At 50.5% G+C, this 23,514-nt stretch overlaps 1 protein-coding gene across 1 annotated transcript in view; it reads left to right on the top strand.

Annotated features, from left to right (window-relative positions):
• Positions 1–552: 552 nt before the first annotated feature.
• The window catches only part of LOC142818222 (uncharacterized), a 49,145-nt gene continuing 26,183 nt past the window's right edge, over positions 553–23,514 (top strand). The window contains 2 exon segments of the mRNA XM_089771520.1: positions 553–4,042; positions 19,226–19,439. Of these exon segments, the coding sequence (XP_089627646.1) occupies positions 1,843–4,042; positions 19,226–19,439 (2,414 nt within the window). The 5' untranslated portion in view covers positions 553–1,842.

Here is a 23,514-nt window from a genome sequence, read left to right as displayed (position 1 = left end):
GAAAGGGGCCTAGAGCCAAGGACTTCCCCATGCCCCCATCTCTTTTCCCTAAGCCAGTGAGACTCACTTCCACACTCCACAGCTCATCCCTGGCTTCAGCCATCTATTTTAGGCAAAATGCTTCCTGGGCAAAATGTGTCTGAGTTGCACAACCCTCCCAGGCTCCGATTGCCATGAGCCTGGGCCATTGTGAATGTGCTGGCCTGGGCATCCTCCCTCAATGAGTCACCCCCAAATTCCCATCCCCATCTGGACAGTGGTTCAGTGCCCAGGGAAACTGAGGCGCACACGGGGTTATTACAGGATAGTAGAAATCACATGCAACACTAGAAAGACATTGTCACATCCCCACCCCAGTGCACCCCAGAAGTCTGCTGCTCTCAAGCTGCATGAGTTTCCCCAGTTCTATGTAGGATGAGATTGAGCTCAGAGAATGTTCCTTCTGACACATACTCTGCCTGACTCCATGGCTGTGTCTACACTGGCGGGTTCTTGCACCAGAAATATGCAAAGGAGGCTCAGCAATATTCCACGCTCAGCCTCATTTGCATATTTCTGGCACAAGAACCCGCCAGTGTAGACATAGCCCATGTGCCTTCACCTTGCCTGATCTCACCCAGGATTCCCCATTCCCAAACCTGACCTGATCGCCCTGTCAGCCGACGGTCAGGGCAGTGTGTGTGTGTATGCTTCTAAGAAAAGGTTTAACGTCTGTGTTTTTACTGCTAGGACCGGGGTCCCGTCGCAGAGGGTGGCCAGCAGGCCAACAGACGCCCTGTTATATAGGAAGAGCTTATTACACTTTAGATTTTAACTGCTAGAACACAGGGGTTCCTTCGCAGCCTAGGAAAGGCTGAAAAGGTGCCCCAACGGATCTTGTCACCTGGGAGTGACACAGATCCAAACGCCTAAGCTCTCCCTATGTCTGTCCCTTTATGACCGGCTGAAGTTCTTTTAAATTGTGCTTGGTTCTATTACAGCAACTGAAGGAGTCAGGTTAAAGCTTAAACAGTTACAGGTTTATTAAAAAAGCTTATAAATCATATGGTTACAATGGCTATTGCTCTATTTTTTAAATGCTAGCAAATATATATATATATAGGTCTTAAAAATGATCACAGGAAAAAGGTAAAGATAGAAAATAGAAATAATGGTACCAAGTGACAGCTTAATCTTTAAAGAGCTCTAACACTAGGTATATATATACTTAAACAAAGGACCACATCCAGGTACAATTTTTACCCCTTTCTGTGCCTCTCGACTCCAGCGTGTCAGGCCAGGGCCGGTCTCTCAATTCCTAGGAAAGACGAATACGAGGTGGGCGTCCCCTTGGAACCTCGGGAGATCAAACACCTAACCCGACCAGCAGATAGATGGTAGATTGACACTCAGAGAAAATGCGCTGCTGGACCTATCTTTATACCCCTGGGGGCCTATATCTTCTTTCTTATCTAAGATGCCGAATTGTACTGGTCCGTTTTGTGGCGCCAGTTCTTACAAGCAAGTTTCAAGTTAATTTACACTTGCAAGAGAGATAACTAAATTGTAAATACTAGACATTTTTTTACTAAGCGAGAGATTCCTTCCCCCTCAGATAGATGTGTGTTCGTATCAATATAAGTTTGAGTCAAGGGCACTCCTTGGCAGCCTCTTAGTCAACAATTAGCATATCTCTGTTTACAGCCATTCACGGTCACACAGCCTGGGCCTTCTGCTCTGTGTGCCCTAGATGCTCCAAGCAAGCAAAAATAGATGTTACAAAAAAGAGTTCCTGTCTAGCTACACGCCCGGCTGGAACAAGGGCAAGAGCCATGGGTCCCAGATCTCCAGCCCATCAAAGAAATGGAAATCCTGGGAGGCACCCACACAGGTAAGGAGTCAGGGAAACTGACACAGAAACCACTCAGTGAATGTAGGAAAAAGTTGAGGCTCCCAAAAATGAATAGGGAGGAAGGGAGAGCCCTCACTTCTGCCCCATGTAGGGCTGCAGGTATTATCCTGGCAAGTGCCTGTCATAACTCGGCAGCCATCCTGTTAGCTGGCAGGAGTTTCCTCTCTACATTTCCTTCCTTGAGAGTGTTTGGGTGGGATGTGGAGGCAGAATCCAATGTCTCAGTTTCCCGAACTATTATTGTGTTGTGCTTTCTGTCTTTGTCATTCCCATGTCGGTCCTTTGTCCCCAGCAGAGATAGTGAGTCCTGCTTGGGTTCTCTCCCAGCAAGTGGAAGGCCAATGAAGGAGAACACTCAGGAAAATCAACAGCAGGAAGGTCCTGGAACCATAGACTCACAGGGAACATTTGTGGAAAGAGTTGAAGGGGATTTTCCCCAGCATGTAGAGCAGGGGGAAGCCTGGGGGAATCGATACAGGGCAAAGAGGCAGCTGGAAAACAATCCAAGCAGGAAAGCAGAAGAATCCAGTGAATGTAGAGGAGGATCACAGGATCCTAAGGAAATTCCAGCCCAACAGACAGATCAAGATGGAAAGAAACCCTGTGAATGCTCAGACTGTGGGAAAAGATTCAGAGAGAAGTCAGGCCTTATTCTGCCTCAGAGCGGACACACAGGAGAGGGACTCTGCAAGTGCCAGAAGTGTGAAAAAAGTTTAATTGAACTGTCATCCTATATTGAAAATCAGATTTCCCACAAGGGAGAGAAATCCCATAAATGCTTGGAATGTGGGAAAAGCTTCAGTCACAGATCAAGTCTTAGTATCCATGAGAGAATCCACACAGGAGAGAGACCATATAAATGTCATGGGTGTGGGAAAGGTTTCACTCCCCGATCAGCCCTCTTTAGACATGAGAGAACCCACAAAGGGGAGAAGCCATATAAATGTCATGAGTGTGGGAAAGGTTTCACTAGACCGTCATACCTTACTGTCCATGAGAGGACCCACACTGGAGAGAAACCATATGAATGCCATGAGTGTGGAAAAAGTTTCACTGAACAATCAACCTTCATTAGACATAAAAGAACCCACACTGGAGAGAAACCATATAAGTGCTTTGATTGTGGGAAAAGTTTCAATCGGAGTTCAAACCTTATTATCCATCAGAGATTGCACACAGGCAAGAGACCATATAAATGTCATGGATGTGGGAAAGATTTCACTCACCGATCAGCACTTACTGTCCATGAGAGAACCCACACAGGAGAGAGACCATATAAGTGCAACGAGTGTGGAAAAGGTTTCACTGCACAATCAGGCCTCATTAGACATCTGAGAACCCACACAGGAGAGAGACCATATCAATGCCATGAGTGCAGAAAAGATTTCAATATATCATCAGACCTTACTGTCCATGAGAGAACCCACATAGGAGAGAAACCATATAAGTGCAATGAATGTGGAAAAGGTTTCACTGCACAATCAGGACTCATTAAACATCAGAGAACCCACATGGGAGAAAGACCATATAAGTGTTTTGACTGTGGGAAGAGCTTCAGTTTGTCCTCGCACCTCATTATCCATCAGAGACTGCACACAGGAGAGAGACCATATAAATGCAATGAGTGTGGGAAAGATTTCACTGTACCGTCAGCCCTTACTGTCCATGAGAGATCACACACAGGAGAGAAACCATATAAGTGCAATGAGTGTGGAAAAGATTTTACTACACCATCAGGCCTCATTAGACATCAGAGAACCCACACAGGAGAGAGACCATATAAGTGCTTTGACTGTGGGAAGAGCTTCAAGTTCACCTCACACCTCATTGCCCATCAGAGACTGCACACAGATGAGAGACCATATAAATGCCATGAAAGTGGGAAAGATTTCACTCGCCAATCAGCTCTTACTGTACATGAGAGAACCCACACAGGAGAAAGGCCATATAAATGCCCTGAGTGTGGGAAAGGTTATACTGCACGATCAGCCCTCATTAGACATGAGAGAACCCACACTGGGGAAAAACCATAGAAATGCCTTGACTGTGGGAAAAGCTTCACCTCAGAACTTACTAGACAAGAGAGAATCCACACAATTCCTTGCATCAGCCAATCCCCCAGGGAAGAAACCTCTCAGATTTCAGTACCTGGTGTGTAAAACACATCTGTTAGAGCCTGGGCACCAGAGACTGCTCCACAACCAAGGGAAATTCTGCCTAATTCCCACACACAGGTGAGTGGCATTTGACCTCCAGGGATCCAGGTGTCCAGTGCTGCAGTAAGGAGACAGTAGCACCTAACCATCAACTCGTCAATGACCCTCTGGCTCTGCCTGGTCTAAGCAAACTCCAGGCAGAGTGGGAAACCCCAATCATCCCTCCTGCTGGCTGCAGCCCTGCATGCTAAGCTGCTGGGCCATAGGGTGAGAACGAAGAGACACAGACTCCTCTAGATGTTCCCTGGGCCTGCCTCAAGTTTCCCCTCCCCCTTGCACTCCCAGCTGGGATCCCCCTGCCATGGAGATTATGAAAAGGACACGTGGGCCAGGCCCCACTTTACCTCTAGACATCTGTCCCCACCCCCATTTTCCATCTCTCTTTGGCTGGGCTCCTGCACTGCCCTAGATCTGTTCCCTGGAAGAGGCGTGTGGAGCAAGACTGCTAAATCTTCCCCTCCCTAAATCCCACAGGGACACTGGGATCTGTGAGACCAAATTCTGAGGGGCCAGGACACTTTGTGGAGGAAACTGGGGCAAGAGCTCCACACAGATGCAAAAAAGTGTGTGCAGAGCCACAGAGTTGCAAGGCTCAGTCCCAGAAAGGGGCAGGTGTGTGTGTGTGGGGAGGGGAGGGGGCTGCAGCTTCCCACAGTTGCCTGTGTGGCTGTCCCAGACCCTGCTCTTGTGACAGGGCAGCTCAGAGATCCAGTCTGGCCATGATAAGAGCCCCATTCCCTGGGCAGACAGTGAGCCCATAGCACAGGCTCCGCACAGCTGTTTTCTGGGCTCTTACCCTCAGAACCCTGTGCAGATGCAAAAACTTGTGTCCGCAACTGCAAAACTTCTCTGGGGATCTCTGGAGATATGTGCGCATTTGCAGGGCTCTGCCCCAGACCTGAGCACGTGGGGGGGAGGAGGAGGGCAGTTCCCTGCAGCAGCCCGTGTGGCTCTCCCAGCCCCTGCTCTCGTCACAGGGTGGCTTAGCGCTGTAGTGGCCATTGCAAGAGTAAGGTGGGCAGCTGTAGGGCAGCAGTGGCCCTTCATCTGCCCTGGGAATGGGCTCTGAGGAGCCCTCCCATCCCAGGCAGGTGGAGGGTCCATACCAGAGTTCCTCAGAGCAGCTGCCTGGACTCTTACCCTCATAGCCATGTGCAGATACAAAATGTGTATCCACACCTGCCCTGGTAACTGCTCGATGGGTAGCAGGTACAGAGCGGCTCCCTGCAATGCTCCTCTTAATTGCCAGCAGATCCAGAGAAGTGATTATTCCCCTTTATTTGGCTTTGGTGAGGCCACATCTGGAGTATTGTGTCCAGTTCTGGGCCCCCCAATACAAAAAGGATGTGGACTCATTGGAGAGGGTCCAGTGGAGGACAACCAAAATGATTAGGGGGCTGGAGCATATGACTTATGAGGAGAGGTTGAGGGACTTGGGACTGTTTAGTCTGCAGAAACGAAGAGTGAGGGGGGATTTGATAGCAGCCTTCAACTTCCTGAAGGGAGGTTCCAAAGAGGATGGAGAGAGGCTGTTCTCAGTAGTGACAGATGGCAGAACAAGGAGCAATGGTCTCAAATTGTGGTGGGAGAGGTCCAGATTGGATATTAGGAAAAACTATTTCACTAGGAGGGTGGTGAAGCACTGGAATGGGTTGCCTAGGGAAGTAGTGGAGTCTCCATCCCTAGAGGTGTTTAAGTCTCGGCTTGACAAAGCTCTGGCCGTGTTGATTTAGTTGGAATTGGTCCTGCCTAGAGCAGGGGGCTGGATTTGATGACCTTCTGAGTTCTCTTCCAGTTCTATGATTCTATGAGTGCAGGCACTGCCTGGGGAGGGAGCGGCTGGGGCTATTGAGTGCTTGAGGAACATGGGATAAAAAGGCAGGGAGAGTGGTGGAGCAGGGAGAAAGTTCTACCTCTGACCATTCACTGCCCCTGCCTTCTCCCTGCTCCCTCTGCAGTCAGACAGTCCCAGGAGAGGGGTGATTCCCACGGGCTCTTCTGTGGGAGGCCCAAAGCCCCTACCTCTGAGTCTGCAGCCTCCTCCTCGGAGGGTCTCTGTGGAAGGAAATGTGGTGGGGATTGGCCAGTGCGTCCCTGGGACCAGATTTCCTAGTGTAACCTGCCCCTGAGCAGCTGGTGTCCTGCTCCCCATTAGTAGAGTGATTACTAGTCCCTGAGTACCCTGTGGGGCTGGATTGGCTCCTTCCCAGACACTCTCATGTGCACGACTCAACAAATTATGCAACATCCTACTTGCCAGACAAAAAAGGGACTCGCCACTCTCCCCACCCCCACCGCACAGGCGCGCATCACCGGAGAACAGGACGACCAGGACGGCATGTTTGTTTACGTCAGTTATCATGGCCACGGTTATTGTTTTGTCATTCTTTGATGTTTTGACGTGGTCTCAAAAACTTCAGTGAAAATTACAACAGTATTTTCATAGGTGTGTGCAGAACATTTCATTAGGGTGTGCACCTGAAGAATTTTTTTAAAATGTACTCTTTGACCTCCATTAACCATGCCCCTGACCCCATTAGCCACAGCTCTGACTCCTGTTAACCATGCCTCTGACCCCCATTAGCCACGCCTCTGGAGGTAACACTCTCGGGGCAAGATGGACATGTGACCAGAAGGAAAAGGTTTCATTTGACCCCCCTCTAAAGACTTTTCCCATCATCTTCCTACCAAGAGGGATTAGTTTGGTCCCCAACAACCCCCCCTCCCCCCATGCAACTATCCTGCAATTGCATTAACCCACTGTGCGTGACGTTAACTCGGGGGCAGAGAGGCTGGGGGAAGTGTTCCCTCTAAGAGTTTCCTCCCATGAGCAGAATGAATTTTGTGTTGTGCACCAGTACTGAGTTCATATGGCTTGTTTGATGTGCCACTGTGGTACCCAAGTTATTAATAAATATCTTTTAAACCTCTACCTTTTCCCTCTGCTGCCTTGTCTCCTCCCCTTGGTCCATCAGGTCCCCTGGTGCCTGCTGCCCCCAACCCCTCACTCTCCTCTGCTGTCCTGACTCCTCCCCTTCTCACTGCCCTCAGCCTTCCTGAGATCTGCCCCACTCAACCAGCCCTTCTCTCCCCACCATGCCCACTCCTCCAGTAGCCCCACTCTGATCATGTGAGCTACCCCTCCTCATCCGCTCTCCTAACACCTCCCTCTACACACCTGCCCTACCTCTCTCCTCTGGTCCCTCCCCTGCAGGTGTCTGCCCTTCTGCTTCACCCCCAGAATCCCCTTGCATCTGCACCCTTCTGGTGCCTCGCCCTTCCCTCACTGCCCCTGCCCCCTTTGCCCTCTTTTTCCCTGATGCCAACCCTCTCACCACTCTGCCCCCATACCTCTCATGCCCCTTTGTCCTCACACATGCCTTGCTCCATCCCTGCCTTTCTCATGCCCACCCTTCTTTCAAGCCTTCTCCTAGCACCATGGTCCCCAACACGGTGCCCACGGGCGCCATGGCGCCAGCGGGGGCACTTGCATGCGCCCGCCAGGTGCTCGGGGCTGGCCTGGCCCCGGGCACATAGCGCGGTGCTTGCGGGGAGCGTCGGCCCTGGGCACGCGGCGCTTGCGGGGCGGGGGGAGTGCCGGCCCCGGGCGCACGGCGCTTGCGAGGGGGGAGCGCCGGCTCCGGGCGTGCGGCGCTTGCAGGGGGGAGGGGGAAGCGCCGGCCCCGGGCGCGCGGCGCTTGCGGGGTGCTTGCGGGGGGCCCTGGCCCCCCGGGCATGTGGCTATGGGGGGGGCCGCCCCCGGGCAAGCGGCTATGGGGGAGGCCGCCCCCGGGTGCGCAAGTGTCCCCACCCCCTGTCGCCCGGTGGGCGAACGGCCACGCCCCCTGGCGCCCAACAACCTCAAAAGGTTGGGGACCACTGTCCTAGCACCTCCTCCTTCCCTCTCTAGCCCCCAATGCCCCTCCTCTCTCGTCTCCCAGCACCACCCTGTCCCCCCTTCCACTGACACCTCCCTTCCTGCCCTTTTCCTCATTGTCTCCACTTGGCCCCCTGGCATTTGTCTCCTGCACCCCTGTCCCTTGGCGCCTTCCCCTTTCTTCTGACCTGCTCCCCTCTCCTCCTCTCCCCTGCCCTCTCCTCAGTGCAAGCCCCTTCCCCCTATTTTCCCCCTTCCCTTCCCCTTCCCTACCTGGCTTCTGCCTTCTAGTTTGCGGGGCTGCCAGAGCCTTTTTAAATCCGGTGGTCGCCGGCCGTGATGTCATGATACCACATCATGCCAGCATCCTGGCGTCCCGTCCTCTGGTTCATGCCCCGCCTCCTTGTGCTGGAGCTGCACGCAGGCAGCCCAGTGCTGAGAATCGCCACACTTCCCACTCTCTGGTGGTGCTCCACTCCTTCGCCCAGCTGGTGGATCAGCCAGCCCGTCAGAATGGCCCATCATTCGCCAGCTGGTAAAATCTACTCGTCACGGGTGAGTGGGCGAGCGTATTGTTGAGCCCTGCTCAAGTGACTCCATGCTGTACTGAAAAGCATTTATTGTTTGTCCATTTCCCGCCTGCTGGGCCAGAGCTCACTAGATGCTCAAACAGTGCAACAGTGAAATGTGTTTTCCCGCCAGTGCCAGTGGAGGGGGGTAGGTGAGTTTGAGGGTTCCCTCCTTCTCCCCCCACCCTCAAATTCCACCCTAGACACAGGAACCTTGGTCCCTGCTATGGAGAGTTTTATCCTCTCCCTGTTCTACCGCTGTACCTCCCCAAGGGTCACTGCCCAGAGCAGCCTGGGCTCTTCGTGTGCAGGGATCCCAGAGTGATTTCTGTGTGTCCTAAGTCAGGCTCCCGAGGGCTGCAGGGGAAAGTGTCATAGGCCTGGGCATGGGCAGGGAAATCCCAATGAACTTCCCAGCACAGTGTGACCCATCCCATCTCCCAGCCCTGGTTCCATCTCCGGGTGCAATTGTTGCTGGGCTTTTCTGGGCGACTCCAGATCATTTGTTCATGGGAACGTGGGTTTTTTTTCTTTTTGTTTTAGTGAGATGACATAGAGAACTTTTGTAACTAACACAGCCATGATAAGAGGTGAGAAGTAAAGCAGGTTTAGCCACTTCAGAAGAAAAGTGGTAAATGTATTTCCTGCTTTCAAGGCTTAAATGATTCCCTGATGTTTCACTGTAGAAACTTGAAAGTGTTTAACAGCCCACCCTGTATCATGGGTTTTCTCTTTGTGCGAAGGCTGTTGGGTTGCATGCTTTGATCTCCAGTTAGTTAAATGTGCAGACAACACAACACAAATGATCATTTGCCAGAATTTTCATTGTATTTTAACCATGTTCTAGCCTTTGCCCAAGCTGTGTGTGTGTGGTTTGGGCAATGACAGTGGTCAGTATCTCTCAGCAGTGGGGTGGGAGGGGGCAGAGAAAGGGGAGATGGAGGGCATGGGGGATGCCTTGACACTGCACCTCCTCAAGGATGGGCTTGGCTGCAGGTTTCTAATCCCCCAACCGAAGCACTGCAGGCGGGATCCAGCTGAGTTTGGCCAGCTACAGCCTGGCCACAGGGCTGTTATCTCACTATAGACGCTGGGATGGACACCCCCCCCCCCCCCTGCAATGCTTTATGAAATGGACTGATGGACACAAATGTACCTAACTCAAAGATGCTTTGAGAAAATTATTTCATGCAACTCATCAATCTTCATGTCATGATCTGCTGGCAGTGTGTCTGACTTCAATGTATCATCTTTGTATGTAACATTAGACCTATGGAGTAGGGAATACTTGATGGGTTTCCAGTGTGTGAATGAGGCATCGAGGGTGTTACCCTCAATGTCTTGATGAGCAACTGTTACACAATCTTTTATCTGTGACAGTTGGTTGGTCAGGGGTTGGTCAGGGGTCGCCTAAATTCCTTAAGAAGACTGGGGAAGCAGGGGCCTTGGTCTTTTGGCTGGACTGCATCTGAAGGAAGGAACCAAAGACCCCAGGGTGGGGGAAAGCCCTGATTTGGAAGGGAAGCTGGAAAAGAAATTTTAGGATGAGTTTGTAATGAGGTTTTAGAGTAGCATTAGCCAAGCATTTTTTTGTTGCTTTTGAGTTTGTAATCTATTTTGCTCTGCCTGGTCTCACTTATCACCACTTAAATCCTACAGCTTTTACTTAATAAAACCACTTTTACTATCAAGCCCAGTGTAAACAATTATTACCTATGGGAGCAATCGGTGTGCACATTCCCCTTTCATTGCTAAATAAGGTTTACCCCATTCTTTGGGATTTGATCCCATTTGGGGAGTGCTATCCCAGGAAGCTGGGCCCTAAACTGCACTCTTCTCAGACCTGAAGAGGTTCAGTGTCTCTACTGCTGCTCAGAGGCAGGGGTGGAGGTGGGGAAGGAATCTCATCTTGGGGCCTTGGTCAGGGGAGACTAAGGAGCTGCCCCGGCAGGACTGGGCGGTGAGAAGCCCCAGAGCGCAGGAAGGCAAGTGGCAGTGGCCATGTCAGTATACCAGGAGGCCCTCCCCAAGGGGTCTTCTGGGACCTCACCCTGTCACAGACACAGTCAGAGCATTTCCCTTTGAATTGGAACCTTAGGGATTCTCTCTACTTTCCAGCCCCCCCATGTGTGAATGCTGCTCCCTGGCAGGTGCCTGGAGGAGTGCTGGGCTGGGATGCAAAGTGCCAGGCTGAGTGGGGTGGGGACAGGAGTCTGTCTTTGTTCCTCCTTTGCAAATAAAGCAGATTGTTAGTTTCACCCACTCCTGATGTCCTCTGTTCTGTTGTAACTGGCTCCCACCCAGGGCTGGCTCTAGACACTAATAAAACAACCAAGTGCTTGGGGCGGCACATTGCCAGGGGTGGCATTCTGGCCCAGAGGAGGAGCAGGGCAGCGGGGAGCCTCCTGGAGCTACCCCCAGCTGGGAGCCCTGCGCCTGGCTGCTCTGTGCCTGGCTGCTTGTAGCCTGCGCCTGGCCTTGGGAGCTCTGCATGGACAGCCCCAAGGCTTGGCCCCTGCTTTGAGGGTGGCAAGGGGAGACCACAGCTGGTGAGGCTGAGCCCAGCGTCCTCTTCTTTGCCTTCGTGAGTGTGGCCCCCCTGCCCATGTGCCCCCCCGGCTGGCCACCCCCCTCCCGTGCAGCCTCCCCACAACTCCCCCTCCTCCACCCGGCCTGTGTGCCCATGCCCACTGTCCCGCAACCCCCCCACCTCCCTCAGCTTGGCCTCTGCCCAGCAACCCCACCTCCTAGCCCCCACAACCCAGCTGGGACCTCGTCTCCTCTTCTCTCCCCCCTGCCGCCTCCCACCTGGATCCCCATCTCCTGTCTGGCTCTCTAAACAATCCTGTCTGGGTCTACACTGCACTTGGGGCTGGGGGACTAGACAACTGCCATCCTAGAGGTCCAAGTGTTCAATCACCTTTACATTTCCCATGGTGAAGAAAAAGCCAGGGGTGCCTTGGAAATTCTCAGGGAATAGGTTTTTCTACTCAACATAGGGTTGAACCCACAACCTGTAGTTCTCAAGGCCCCTGCCTTATCCATTAGACAACTGGGGCTCTATGACAAAACTTCAGGAGGGACAGAAATTCTCTTCCCCAAAGACAAATCCCTCCCATTGGCTGGGCAGACATGTCCCTCCTCCCTACCCCTGGCAGTCACGTCTGCAGCTGCTGGTCATTTCAGAAAGGTGCCTCAGGCAGCTGCAGGGATGTTGTGTGAGACAAGGTGGATGGGGCAGGACATTTCCTCCAACACAGGGGAATTAGCTCAAGTGCTTTGCATGTGAGCAGCATTGGGATTGATACCCACATTCTCCAGGAGCAGCAGAGTTCTCTCCCTTCATTCTACAGGCAGAGCCAGCTAGGGGGCTTAGGGCCTCCAGGGGCCCCTCTCTCTTCCTACTTGCTTTCCCCTAAAGCCAGCCACCCTTGGGCAGAAAGCTGCTGGGCCTGGCAATGACAGGAGCAATGAAGACAAGCCCCAGGCTGGCAGAGTTTTCTCACTAGGAAAGTGCCTGTTGCACAAGGGAGAGGCAGTGGCTCCCTCCACATGATCTCCAGCTGGCTCCTCCCTGGGAGTGGAGCATTGGCTGCTTCCTTGCTGACCTAACACAAGAGTCCTGGTCCTTTGCTCCCTCCACCATGCTCTTCCCCACAAAGCTGATTGGCTGGCAGAGAGTGCCACTCGAAGGGACAATCACTCAGCTCCCTGAATGCACTGAGTGACAGAGCAGACCAGTGGGAGGGGCTGATGATATCAGAAGGCCCCTGAGCCCAGAGCATGCTGGAGGCAGCCAGACAGCTGAGAGGGAGCCAGAGCCAGGCAGGACTAGAAGACAGGAAAGGGGTGAGTCAGAGAATAGAGACTGGGCAGCAGAAAAGAACATCTATGATTGTCAGTGGGTGGCAAAATGGCAGCAGCATTTTCCCACATCACACTTCTGGAGAGGGGCAGCCCCAGAAGGCAGCTTGACTCTCATGTTCTCATCCCAGTTTTCACTTGACTGTGTGTGGCAGAGGGTGCAAGTGCATCTCCCTGTAGTGCACAAGACTCATAGTGCCTGGTGGCCAGCCCTGTGTCTCTTCCACTGTCCTGGGCCCCTTTGGGCACATACTAGGGGTTGCTTCTGGGGAGCAAATAGGTAAAGTGACACGGGTGGGATCTGAACCCAAAATGACGGGCCTGGCTCACACTAAGCACCACAGCTTAGAAGGCCAATATGCTTGCCATTGTGTCCATAGAACCTTGCAGGCTTCCTAACCAGACATCCTCTTTATCCGCTTTGCATGGCCCTGCTGCTGGAGTCTGCCACTGGGCTGGGAGTGGGCAACTCCACAGTCTTTGCACTTGGGCTGAGAAGTCTCAGTGGTACTCTACCATTGATGGCATTAGTCAGCCTGACAGCCAGCTGGATCCATTCAGTTGCAGTGCCTGAGAGGTAGCTTTGCAAGTGTCCTGTGTCCATTGGTATTTCCTGGGGCTTTGTGTAGGGGGATTGGACTTCTCCATCTTCTCCACAGGAAATGACTCTTCTTTGGACCAAGATGCATGGGGCTTTCTCTGCCTCTGGGGGGCGGGCAATGAAGATCAGATGCCTTTCTGGAGTGTTCTTGGGTGCAAAACTCATTGCTGCACCATGCAGGAAGCTGCTGAAGTCTGTCACTTTGGCCTTTAAAGTCTGCAGGTTGCATGTAGCACTCTCTGATGTTCCCTGCTTGAGCCCCAGAACAAGCCCTAAGGGAATGGGGGTGACACAGGAGGAGCAGCTCAAACATGCCAAGGGGACGGCCATAAGCCCTGCAAGGCAGCAGTGACATCACAAGGGCCTTTTGCAGCACACCTCAGCTTATTGGTTGGGAGGCATGACCTCACAGAGGGTCCACAGCAACAGCCAGGTGGGACAGGCTGCAGGGCTGGGCCAATCTCAGAGACCCCCATGGCCTGGAATCTCCTTTGTGAGGTTTCCCCTTGAGGGCAGAAGAGATTGAGGGTCTCATCTGGGAGTGTCTCACCTTTCCCCAGGTTGCAGTGGGCTGAGGCAGGCAGGGTTACAGGAGGGGCTGGCACTGAACTGAAGAGAGCTCTGGGAGAGGCAAACACCTAATGAGAATGGGACTCAAACCCATGTGTGCAGACCACAATGAATTAGCAGTCTGTAACCTCAACCACCTCACCTGGGCTATGGGTGTTTGCTGTGTTGTAGCTAGGTATTTTTGTGCCTAGGGAAAAATATTACTTATGTGCCCCCTCTGCTTAGATTAGCACCCATTGCACCTTTTACTTTTTTTGCAGCTTATTATTTTTACTTACTGAATCTTTGTGCCACAATTTATGATGCACCCAAAGTGAGTGCCTCGCTTACCCCACCCTAGCTACAGTCCTGGGTGCTTGTTTCAAACTACCCAAAGTCAGCGCTGTTGGGAACTTTTGTGCCACTTGCTGTCTGATAAGTGGCACCTTTGTCTTTTCATAATGTTTCCTGCCCTATTGTACAAAACTAAGCCTTCCATCTCCTCTAAAAACCCAATGCAAACAGCCCCATGGCAGCAAGGGAGTCAGTACATCTGTGGGTGGAGCAGGGGTCAGAGTTAGGCTCTTGGGCTACGTCTAGACTGGCCCTTTCTCCGGAAGAGGCATGCAAAGCAGGCAAGTCAGAATAGGGAAATCCGCGGGGGATTTAAATATCCCCCGCGGGATTTAAATAAACATGGCCGCCGCTTTTTTTCCGGCTTGGGGAAAAGCCGGAAAAGAGCGTCTAGACTGGCGATCCTCCGGAATAAAGCCTTTTTCTGGAGGATCTCTTACTTGCAAGTAGGAATAAGAGATCCTCCGGAAAAGGGCTTTATTCCGGAGGATCGCGCCAATCTAGACGCTCTTTTCCGGCTTTTCCCCAAGCCGGAAAAAAAGCGGCGGCCATGTTTATTTAAATCCCGCGGGGGATATTTAAATCCCCCGCGGATTTCCCTATTCTGACTTGCCTGCTTTGCATGCCTCTTCCGGAGAAAGGGCCAGTCTAGACGTAGGCTAAGGGTATGTCTATACTTGCACTCCCTTTCAAGAGAGGGATGTAAATGTAGACATTCAAAATTGCAAATGAAGCGGGGATTTAAATATCCCGCACTTCATTTGCATAATCATGTCCAGCTGCTATGTCGAAATAACAGGCACTGTTTAGATGAGGTTATTTCGAGAGACTAGCCTTCTTTCAAAATAACTGTTAAACCTCATTTTATAAAGCACTAGAAAGTTGCTAGCTGTGATGGCCTAGTGGTCAAGGTATGCAACTAAAAACCCAATATAGTTTCCCTGTGCAGGTTCAAATCCTGCTCACGGTGAGGCCTGTGTTTTGGCCACACCCCTAACCAGGGCAACAAGCTACACAACCCCTGAGACACTCCCCATCCTCTGTCAATCCCCTTCTACTCCTGTCAGAGAGATGGTGCCTCACGCTAGGTCTCTGAGGTCTGAAGCAAACTCTCAGCTCCTACAGCCCCTGCCACTCATCCAGTGACCCATGGCTAGGCCCTACCCCAAGGGCTGTTCCACCCTAGGCTATGTCTACATTGGCGGATTCTTGCACAAGAATATCTTATGCCATGTGCTCTTGCGCAAGAGCATCCATGGCAGAGTGGGCACGCTCTTGCACAAGAAAGCTCTGATGGCCCTTTTAGCCATAGGGCTGTCTTGCGCAAGAAACCTCTGCCACACATCCACACTGCCTTCTAGCGCAGGAGCTCCTGCAGAAAAGGGCTTACACTTTGTAGAAAAGAGCGTAGCTCTTGCGCAAGAAGCCCTCTCTTCCAACACTGTACTTTAAATCTTCTTGTGCAAGAGCGAGCAGGCCATGTGAACTTTCTGTGGGTTCTTGCACAAGAATGTCTGTTCTTGCGCAAGAACCTGCCAGTGTAAACATAGCCCCAGAGTACAACAGAAGCTGGATGAGAGGCTGGGGAGTCTGGGCTTGCCCCCAAAGGTCCATCTCTGCAGGGGGAAAAAGCTGAGGATGTGATTTGGGTCACCCCTCCCCAGGCACATGGGCCCCTGCCATCTTCCCAGTCTAGAGAAAAAGCATAGTGGGGAAGGAAGGGAGTTGGTCCCCGCTCTTGCTCAGCCTCTTAGCCAAGGCTGTGGCCAAAGCAGTAGTAACAGAATATTTGTCCGCTATTGAGTATAGCAGGAGACAGATAAAAGGGCGTTTCTATGGTGTATGGTTATCATGTTTGCCTCACATGCAAAAAGTCTTTGGATCAAAGCCAGGCAAAAACACAGAGCCTACATCTTCATTGTACTCTCTTCTGCAAGAACTTATGCAAATGAGTCATGGTGATGAATATTGCCACACCTCATTTGCATTCTTAATGAGCCACCATTTTTGCCGTTCTGCCTGAAAATAAGCAGAACATCTTTTGCCAGTAGACAGCTCCTTCTTGCGCAAAAGCCCCTTGTGCAAAAATGATGGCTCATTCAGTATGCAAATGAGGTGCGGCAATATTCATGATCATGTGTTTGCATAAGTTCTTGCAGAAGAGAGCACAATGCAGATGTAGCCAGGGTCTTCTCTTATTGCGGCTCCCCTTGGTGCCCAGGTAAGCACAGCTCCTGCTGCCCAGCCTGTGCCTGGGATAAGCCCAACTCCCACATGACAGAGGGGGGACACATCAGGTGAGCATGCCCCTTGGTGCCAGCCTGGGGAAGCAAGATGACTCAGGCCAGACACCTGTTGGAGGCTTGTGGCTTGGCCTCCCCTGCCCTGGGAGGCTGGTGTATGGGGCCAGCTCTTCCTGATTCCTCCTGTGTGACTTGCCCAAGGAGGACATGAGGCAGGACCTGGGCTGAGGTGGGCAGGGCAGAAGCTCAGTGCCTCAGTGGGATGACCAGATCCCCCTCACACTTTGTTCTGCCAAAGCCTGTGGGGCTGGCTGTGGGGAGGCAGAGTGATGTATTTGTCTCAGGGCATCCCAGGGAGGCTCCTTTCTTTCTGGGTGGAAAGAAAACAAGCAAAGGTGGATCTCAGTGAGCACAAACTGGGACACCAATTTGGCCCAACTGAGTCAGTAGTGGTAAGTAAAGGGCATCACTCAGAGCTCTGAATCCTGCAATCTGAGTTCAAATTTTAGCGGGACTTTCTGAGGCTGGGCTAGTTGCTGCAAACCCCTCACACTACATGTGCTTTGGTTCCCTTGCCTGCAGCCTCACCAGAGAGAGTTTTGTGCCTCCTGCTAGGTGTTTTTTTCAGCATCTTTGTAACCCTTATTTTATGAGGAAGAAGGGATGTTCCAAAAAAGGGTTTTTTTCCAACATTTGGCCAGAAAAGCCTCTTCTGAAATTTGTGTAGCTTTTTCCAAAGGAACAGGGCAGTGTAGACATAGCCTGAGTGTTGCTCAGCACTGGTAGGAGACAGGGAAGGACAAAAGGACCTAACGGCACCTGCAACCTTTCAGAATACCCCCCTGCCTGACTCTCAAGTACCAGACTTTCCTTCCGCCCTCACTAGGCTTTGCTGGGAACTGTCTAGACTCAGGCCTCCCTGGTGCCAGCCTAAGCATTGCCTGCTTTGTAAAAGGTGTGCTAGAAATGAAGGAGCAGCTAACATGATGAGAGTGGGATTTGAACCCACAACCTTTGACTGACAGACCAGGCTCACATTTACTATGTTAGCTATGAAGTCCATTCTGCTACAGAGCTTGACAGAGTGCTGAATTTGCTATCTCCTCTCTCTGCTTTGCAGCACAGCAATTGCTGAGGGAAGAGAAAGGGAACCAGCTCTGTCTTTTTTGGAAGAGCAAGTAGGAAGGGGGAGGGGCTACTGAGCACCCTGACAGTGAAAACAAGAAATAAGGACAGATCTGCACTTGGAGAATATGAGCATCAACCTCACTGCCTCTCACATATAAAGCAAGTGGTCTGTCACTTGAGCTAACTCCACTAACCAACTGATACACTGATGCCCTCACTCTCATGGGGCTGTTTGCATTGGCCTCCTCTCTGTAGCCAGGGTTGAGCCAGGATTGAGACTGTCAGGAAGGAGAATGTGACCCAGCTTCCTGCACCCGGGCCCTGCATTTCTCATCCCTTCAGAGTCACTTGTTAGTGGAGGAATAAATCACATTCAAATGAATATAGATTATGAAACTTTTGTTCTTGTTGCTTTGGAAACTCCTCACAGACCTTTCCCGGGGCCCTGGGCAGCCCACTTACATTGCACAGCTTACTTCGAGGTGAGGATGCTGTGTAGACGCACCCACCCTGTTGAGGGCCAGCCTGCTGCAGGGAGGCTCAGGCCACCTCCTTTCCTCTTCTCTCTCAGGCTGTGTCTACACAGCAGAGCATTTGTGCAAAAACTCATGGAGTGTCCACACTACAAGCATCAGAGGGGTAGCCGTGTTAGTCTGGATCTGCAAAAGCAACAAGGGCTATGTCTACAATTGTGGGTTCTTGCGCAAGAACTCGTCTACACTGCCATGTGCTTTTGCGCAACAGCATCCATGGCAGTGTGAATGCTCTCTTGTGCAAGAAAGCTCTGGTGGCCATTTTAGCCATAGGGCTTTCTTGTGCAAGAATCCCCTGCCACACATCCACATTGCCTTCTTGTGCAAGAGCTCCAGTACAAGAGGGCTTACACCTGTTAGAAATCAGCATAGCTCTTGTGCAAGAAGCCCTGTCTTCTGACGCCGTACTGTAAATCTTCTTGCACAAGAGTGGGTGGGCAGTGTGGATGCTCTGTGGATTCTTGTGCAAGAACGGCCATTCTTGCGCAAGAACCCATCAGTGTAGATATAGCCCATGTGTTTGCTCAGAATCACTAGCCCTTCACAGGACACTTTCTGTCTCTTTCAGGACATAAGAACATAAGAATGGGTCAGACCAAAGGTCCATGTAGCCCAGTAGCCTGTCTGCCGACAGTGGCCAACACCAGGTGCCACACAGGGGGTGGACCAAAGGCAATGATCAACCGATTTGTCTTGTGCCATCCATCTCCAGCCTTTGAAAACAGGGGCCAGGGACACCATTCCTACCCCCTGGCTAATAGCCTTTTATGGACCTAACTTCCATGAATTTATCTAGCTTCTCTTTGAACTCTGTTATAGTCCCAGCCTTCACAGCCTCCTCTGGCATGGAGTTTCACAGGTTGATTATGTGCTGTGTGAAGAACTTTTTTTTATTAGAATGGGTCCATTCTCTATTGCCCAGAGGGGACAAGAACAGAAAGCAAACAGAACATCAGAACAGCCAGACTAGATCATGCCAGATGTCCATCTAGCCTAGGAGCTGGTCTCACAATAGCAGTCAATTCCATTGCCCAATTTTCAAGTCGTCCCTCCCGTCGCCCATTCGCAGCTTCTGGCAAACACTGGCTCAGGACACCTCCCCTGTCCATCTTGCCTAAAAGCCATTGATTGAGCTTCCCTGCATTAATTATCCATTTCTTTTTTAACCCTCTTGTAGATTTCACCTTCATAATATTCTCTGGCAAGGAGTTCCACTGGCTGACTATGAGTTGGGTGCAAAAATGAATTCTTGTGGTTTATTTTTGAATTGGTTACCTACTAATTTCATTCTCTCAACATGATACTTCAGGAGAAAAAATAATTTATTATTTACTTCCTGCACTCCTGTCATCATTACATAAACCCCTATCCTATCACCCATTGGTTGTCCCTTTCCCAAGCTGAGAAGTTGTTCCATGAACTTATGGGAGTTATTGTTATATGGTCCAAAGAAGAGGCATTTCCTGTGAAGAAGATGGACAAGCCCAATCCCCCTACAAAAAGCCCCAAGAGATACCAGTGGACACCAGGCACTTGTAACGCTACTTTTCAGGCAGTGCGCCTTAATGGGATCAGGCTGGCCGTCGGGCTAACACCATCAATGGAAGAGTCCCAGTGAGACTTCTCAGCCCAAGTGCAAAGACTGTAGAGTCACCCACTCCCAGCCCAGTGGCAGAGAGGCAGTGCCCTTAGGAGGTAGGTCCTGAGGCAGAGGAGACCTTTGAAGGGAACAGAGATGTCAGGTGACAGGAATGAGAACAAGTCACCTCTTCTCAGGTGAGACATGGTGGGAAACTGCCAGTTCCAGTGCAAGTCAAGTTCCAAGGGCTGGTTCCTGCCCCAATTGTTCCTTGTAGGGCCTGGATTGAGAAGCACCAAAGAGTCTTTTTCAAGGGAAAGGAGATTCCTGTGACTGGCTGGGTCTGATAGGAAAGATTTTGGTTCTCATGGAAACACAGAGCTGAATCAGACATGAGTGCTGGGGAAGTTTAATTGTCATGTGCATTTCAGTCAGAAGGTGTTGAGTCTTCCTTGCTATTGGGGAAAGCAGGCCAGGCCCAGGCCCTTTCAGCCACTGGGTGAAGGAGGCAGCTGGGGCCACATGTACATTGTATGCTTCTTGTGCAAGAAGCTTTTTGCAGAAGAGATTTTCCACAAAAACTTCTTGTGGAAGAGAACATCCACACTCCAACAGTGATGCACTTTTGTGCAAGAGAGCATCCACACTGCCATGGATGCTCTTGTGCAAGAAAGCTCTGATTGCCATTAACCAAATGGCCACCAGCACACCTGTGCTTCTTTTGATAGGCTGTTTTTGCACAAGAAATCCCTGTTGTCTGTCCACACATGCCTTTTTGTGCAAGAACTCATGCACAAAAAGGCTTATTCCTCATAGAAAGAACTCTTGCACAAAAAACCCTCTCTTCTTCCAATTTACTGTAAATTTACTTGCTCAAAACCACACTTGTAGTGTGCAAAAGCGACAAGGAGTCCTGTGGCACCGTATAGACCCGTGGTCACCAACCAGTAGATCGCAATCTACTGGTAGATCTCAGGGGCTCTAAGAGTAGCTCTTGAGCCATCTCTGAACTGCGTGCCTGCGCAGTACATTTACATTCGATTTCCTCATTTGAGGAGCAGCTACTCACCAAGCAACAGCACAGGTGAGTAGCTGCGAGGAATGGTGGGAGCTGGGAGGTTGGAAGGGCTGAAACACCCCAGCAAGCTGACTGTGGCTTTCAGCTGAAAGAGGCTGCCCCGCGATCCAGCTGATCAGAGCCTGCTCACGTGGAGCTTGCTGCACTCTGGCTGAGCGCCATGGCCAGCTGGCCGGGCAGCCACTTCTCTTCCCTCCAGCCCAGCTGCCCTGCGCACAGCCCAGGGAGGCTGCGTCTTGCTCCAGCTGTGCTGGAGCAAGCTTCCCAGGCTGAGCACAGGATCACAGATGTCCATCTGATGTATACTACTAGCAATCTCAGACTACAACCCAGACTTCAAGACACTGGCCGATACTGTTCAGTCACAGGTGTCACACTGAGACTTTGTTATTGGAAGAAAAAATATATAATTATCAATACTTGATATTAGATTTACAAAACAGAAGAGAACAAAATGTATAATTGTAAATGCTTCATTTGACATTTAAATAGCATGAAATAAAAACAGACCATTTATTTCATAACTATAAATGTGATTTTAATTTTATATATTGCATAATTTAAAAATAAACTGTTTAACAGAGTGTATAAGGGCTGGGGATAGCAAGTGATGGACAGGAGAATAGAGAGGGCGGGGCAGTAGATCTTCACCTGTTCTGAGACTTAAAAAGTGATCTTGAGTGTAAACAGGTTGGAGACCACTAGTACAGACTAACAGATTTATTGGAGCATAAGCTTTCGTGGGCAAAGACCCACTTCGACACATGCATCCACAAAAGCTTATGCTCCAATAAATCTGTTCGGGTATGTCTACACTGCATTCCTCTTTTGAGAGAGGAATGCAGATGTAGACATCCAAAATTACAAAGGAAGTGGGGATTTAAATAGATGACGGCTATTTCAAAAAACCTTATTTAGAAATAAAAATGCTGTTTAGACAGTTATTTTGAGAGAAAACCCTTCTTTTGAAATAACCCTTAATCTTATAAAATGAGGTTTAAAGGTTATTTTGAAAGAAGGGTTTTCTTTTGAAATTACTGTCTAAACAGTGGTTTTTATTTCGATATAAGGTATTTCAAAATAGAGGTCAGCCACAATTATGCAAATAAAGCATGAGATATTTAAATCCCTGCTTCATTTGCAATTTCAAGTGTCTACATTTGCATTCCTCTCTTGAAAGGGAATGAAGTGTAGATATACCCTTAGGCTACGTCTAGACTGGTGTGATTTTCTGCAAATGCTTTTAATGGAAAAGTTTTCCATTAAAAGCATTTGCGGAAAAGAGCATCTAGATTGGCACAGACGCTTTTCCGCAAAAGCACTTTTTGCAGAAAAGTGTCCGTGCCAATCTAGACATGGTTTTGCACAAGAAAGCCCCGATCGCCATCAAGGCTGTTTTGCGCAAAACAGTTTTTAGCTGTCTATACTGGCCCTCTTGTGCAAAAACATTTCCGGAAAAGGGCTTTTGCCCGAATGGGAACGTCAAAGCATTTCCGCAAGAAGCACTGATTTCAGACAGTAGGAAGTCAATGTTCTTGCAGAAATTCAAGTGGCCAGTGTAGACAGCTGGCAAGTTTTTCCACAAAAGCAGCTGCTTTTGCGGAATAACTTGCAAGTCTAGAGGCAGCGTTATAGCCTATAAGATGCCACAGAACTCCTTGGCTATGTCTACACTGGCGGGTTCTTGCTCAAGAACTCTCACGCAAGAACATGTCCACACTGCCATGTGCTTTTGCACTAGAACATCCATGGCAGTGTGGATGCTCTCTTGCACAAGAAAGCTCTGATTGCCACTTTAGCCATAGGGCTTTCTTGCACAACAAATCCCTGTTGTGTGTCCATACTGTCCTCTTGAGCAATTGCTCCTGCACAAGAAGGCTTAAACCTGTTAGAAAAGAGCGTAGCTCTCGTACAAGAAGCCCTGTCTTCCGATGCTGTACTGTACAAGAGTGGGTAGGCCATGTGAACGCTCTGTGGGTTCTTGCGCAAGAACCTGTCAGTGTAGACATATCCAAAGGGCTCAGTAGTGTGTGGGGAGTAGGGCAAGCAGGGAATCTGCCTGAGGCTTCTTGCTGCATTTGCAGGCCAGATCCAGTGGCTTGCTGGGCTGGACCCAGCCTGCTGGCCTATATTGCCCAGGCCTAGTACAGAGGGAACCTTGGCTGTGGGCTGTGAGGGACAGGTGCTGTGGAAAGGCTAGTCTTGCCTTCTTGGGCAGTGCATGACAATGTCCATTTTGGCTGCATGACTGCCAAACATCTGAAAGGCTGTGTCTAGACTACATGCCTCTGTCGGCAGAGGCATGTAGATTAGACGGATAGGCAAAGGCAAATGAAGCCGCGATTTAAATGATTGCGGCTTCGTTTATATTTACATGGCTCGCACGCTAGTCTGGACGATCCCCGTCGACATCAAAGCCCTTTGTCGGCAGTCCCATTATTCCTTGTGGAATGAGGTTTACTGGGGCTGCTGACAAAGGGCTTTGATGTCGACAAGGGGAACGTCCAGACTAGCGTGTGAGCCAACAAACAGCTGATCAGCGCGGCAGCCATGTAAATGTAAATGAAGCCGTGATCATTTAAATCGTGGTTTCATTTGCCTTTGCTGAACAAACAAATCTACATGCTTCTGCTGACAGAGGCATGTAGTTTAGACGTACCCAAACAGAATTACAGGCCAGACACATTCACTTACAGCAGCCAAAGTAGCTCAGATGGGTGACCCTTAGCCTAAAAGCCCCTGGTTCAATCCCAGGTTTTGACATGTAGCAAGGATCTTTCTGGTAACCCAGAATTACTCCCATGTTTGATTATGATGTCATGCTTGGCACTGACAAATCATGTTCATGGGATTAGCCTGCCTCCCTCCCACCTTTTCCTTGCCCATTAGGCCACCGGGGCCAGACAAGTAGGGAGCAGGAGGGACAGAAATCCTCTCCCCCAAAGGCACACCTCTCACATTGGCTGGGTACACACATCCCTCCTCCCTACCCCTGGCAGACACATACACAGCCCCTGGTAGCAAGGGAGGTA

This window comes from Pelodiscus sinensis, chromosome 19, assembly GCF_052426305.1.
Source record: "Pelodiscus sinensis isolate ZL-2025 chromosome 19, ASM5242630v1, whole genome shotgun sequence".
Classification (NCBI taxonomy): domain Eukaryota; kingdom Metazoa; phylum Chordata; order Testudines; family Trionychidae; genus Pelodiscus; species Pelodiscus sinensis.
Note: the sequence above shows the minus strand (reverse complement) of the source record. Positions and strands in the feature narration are given on the sequence as shown.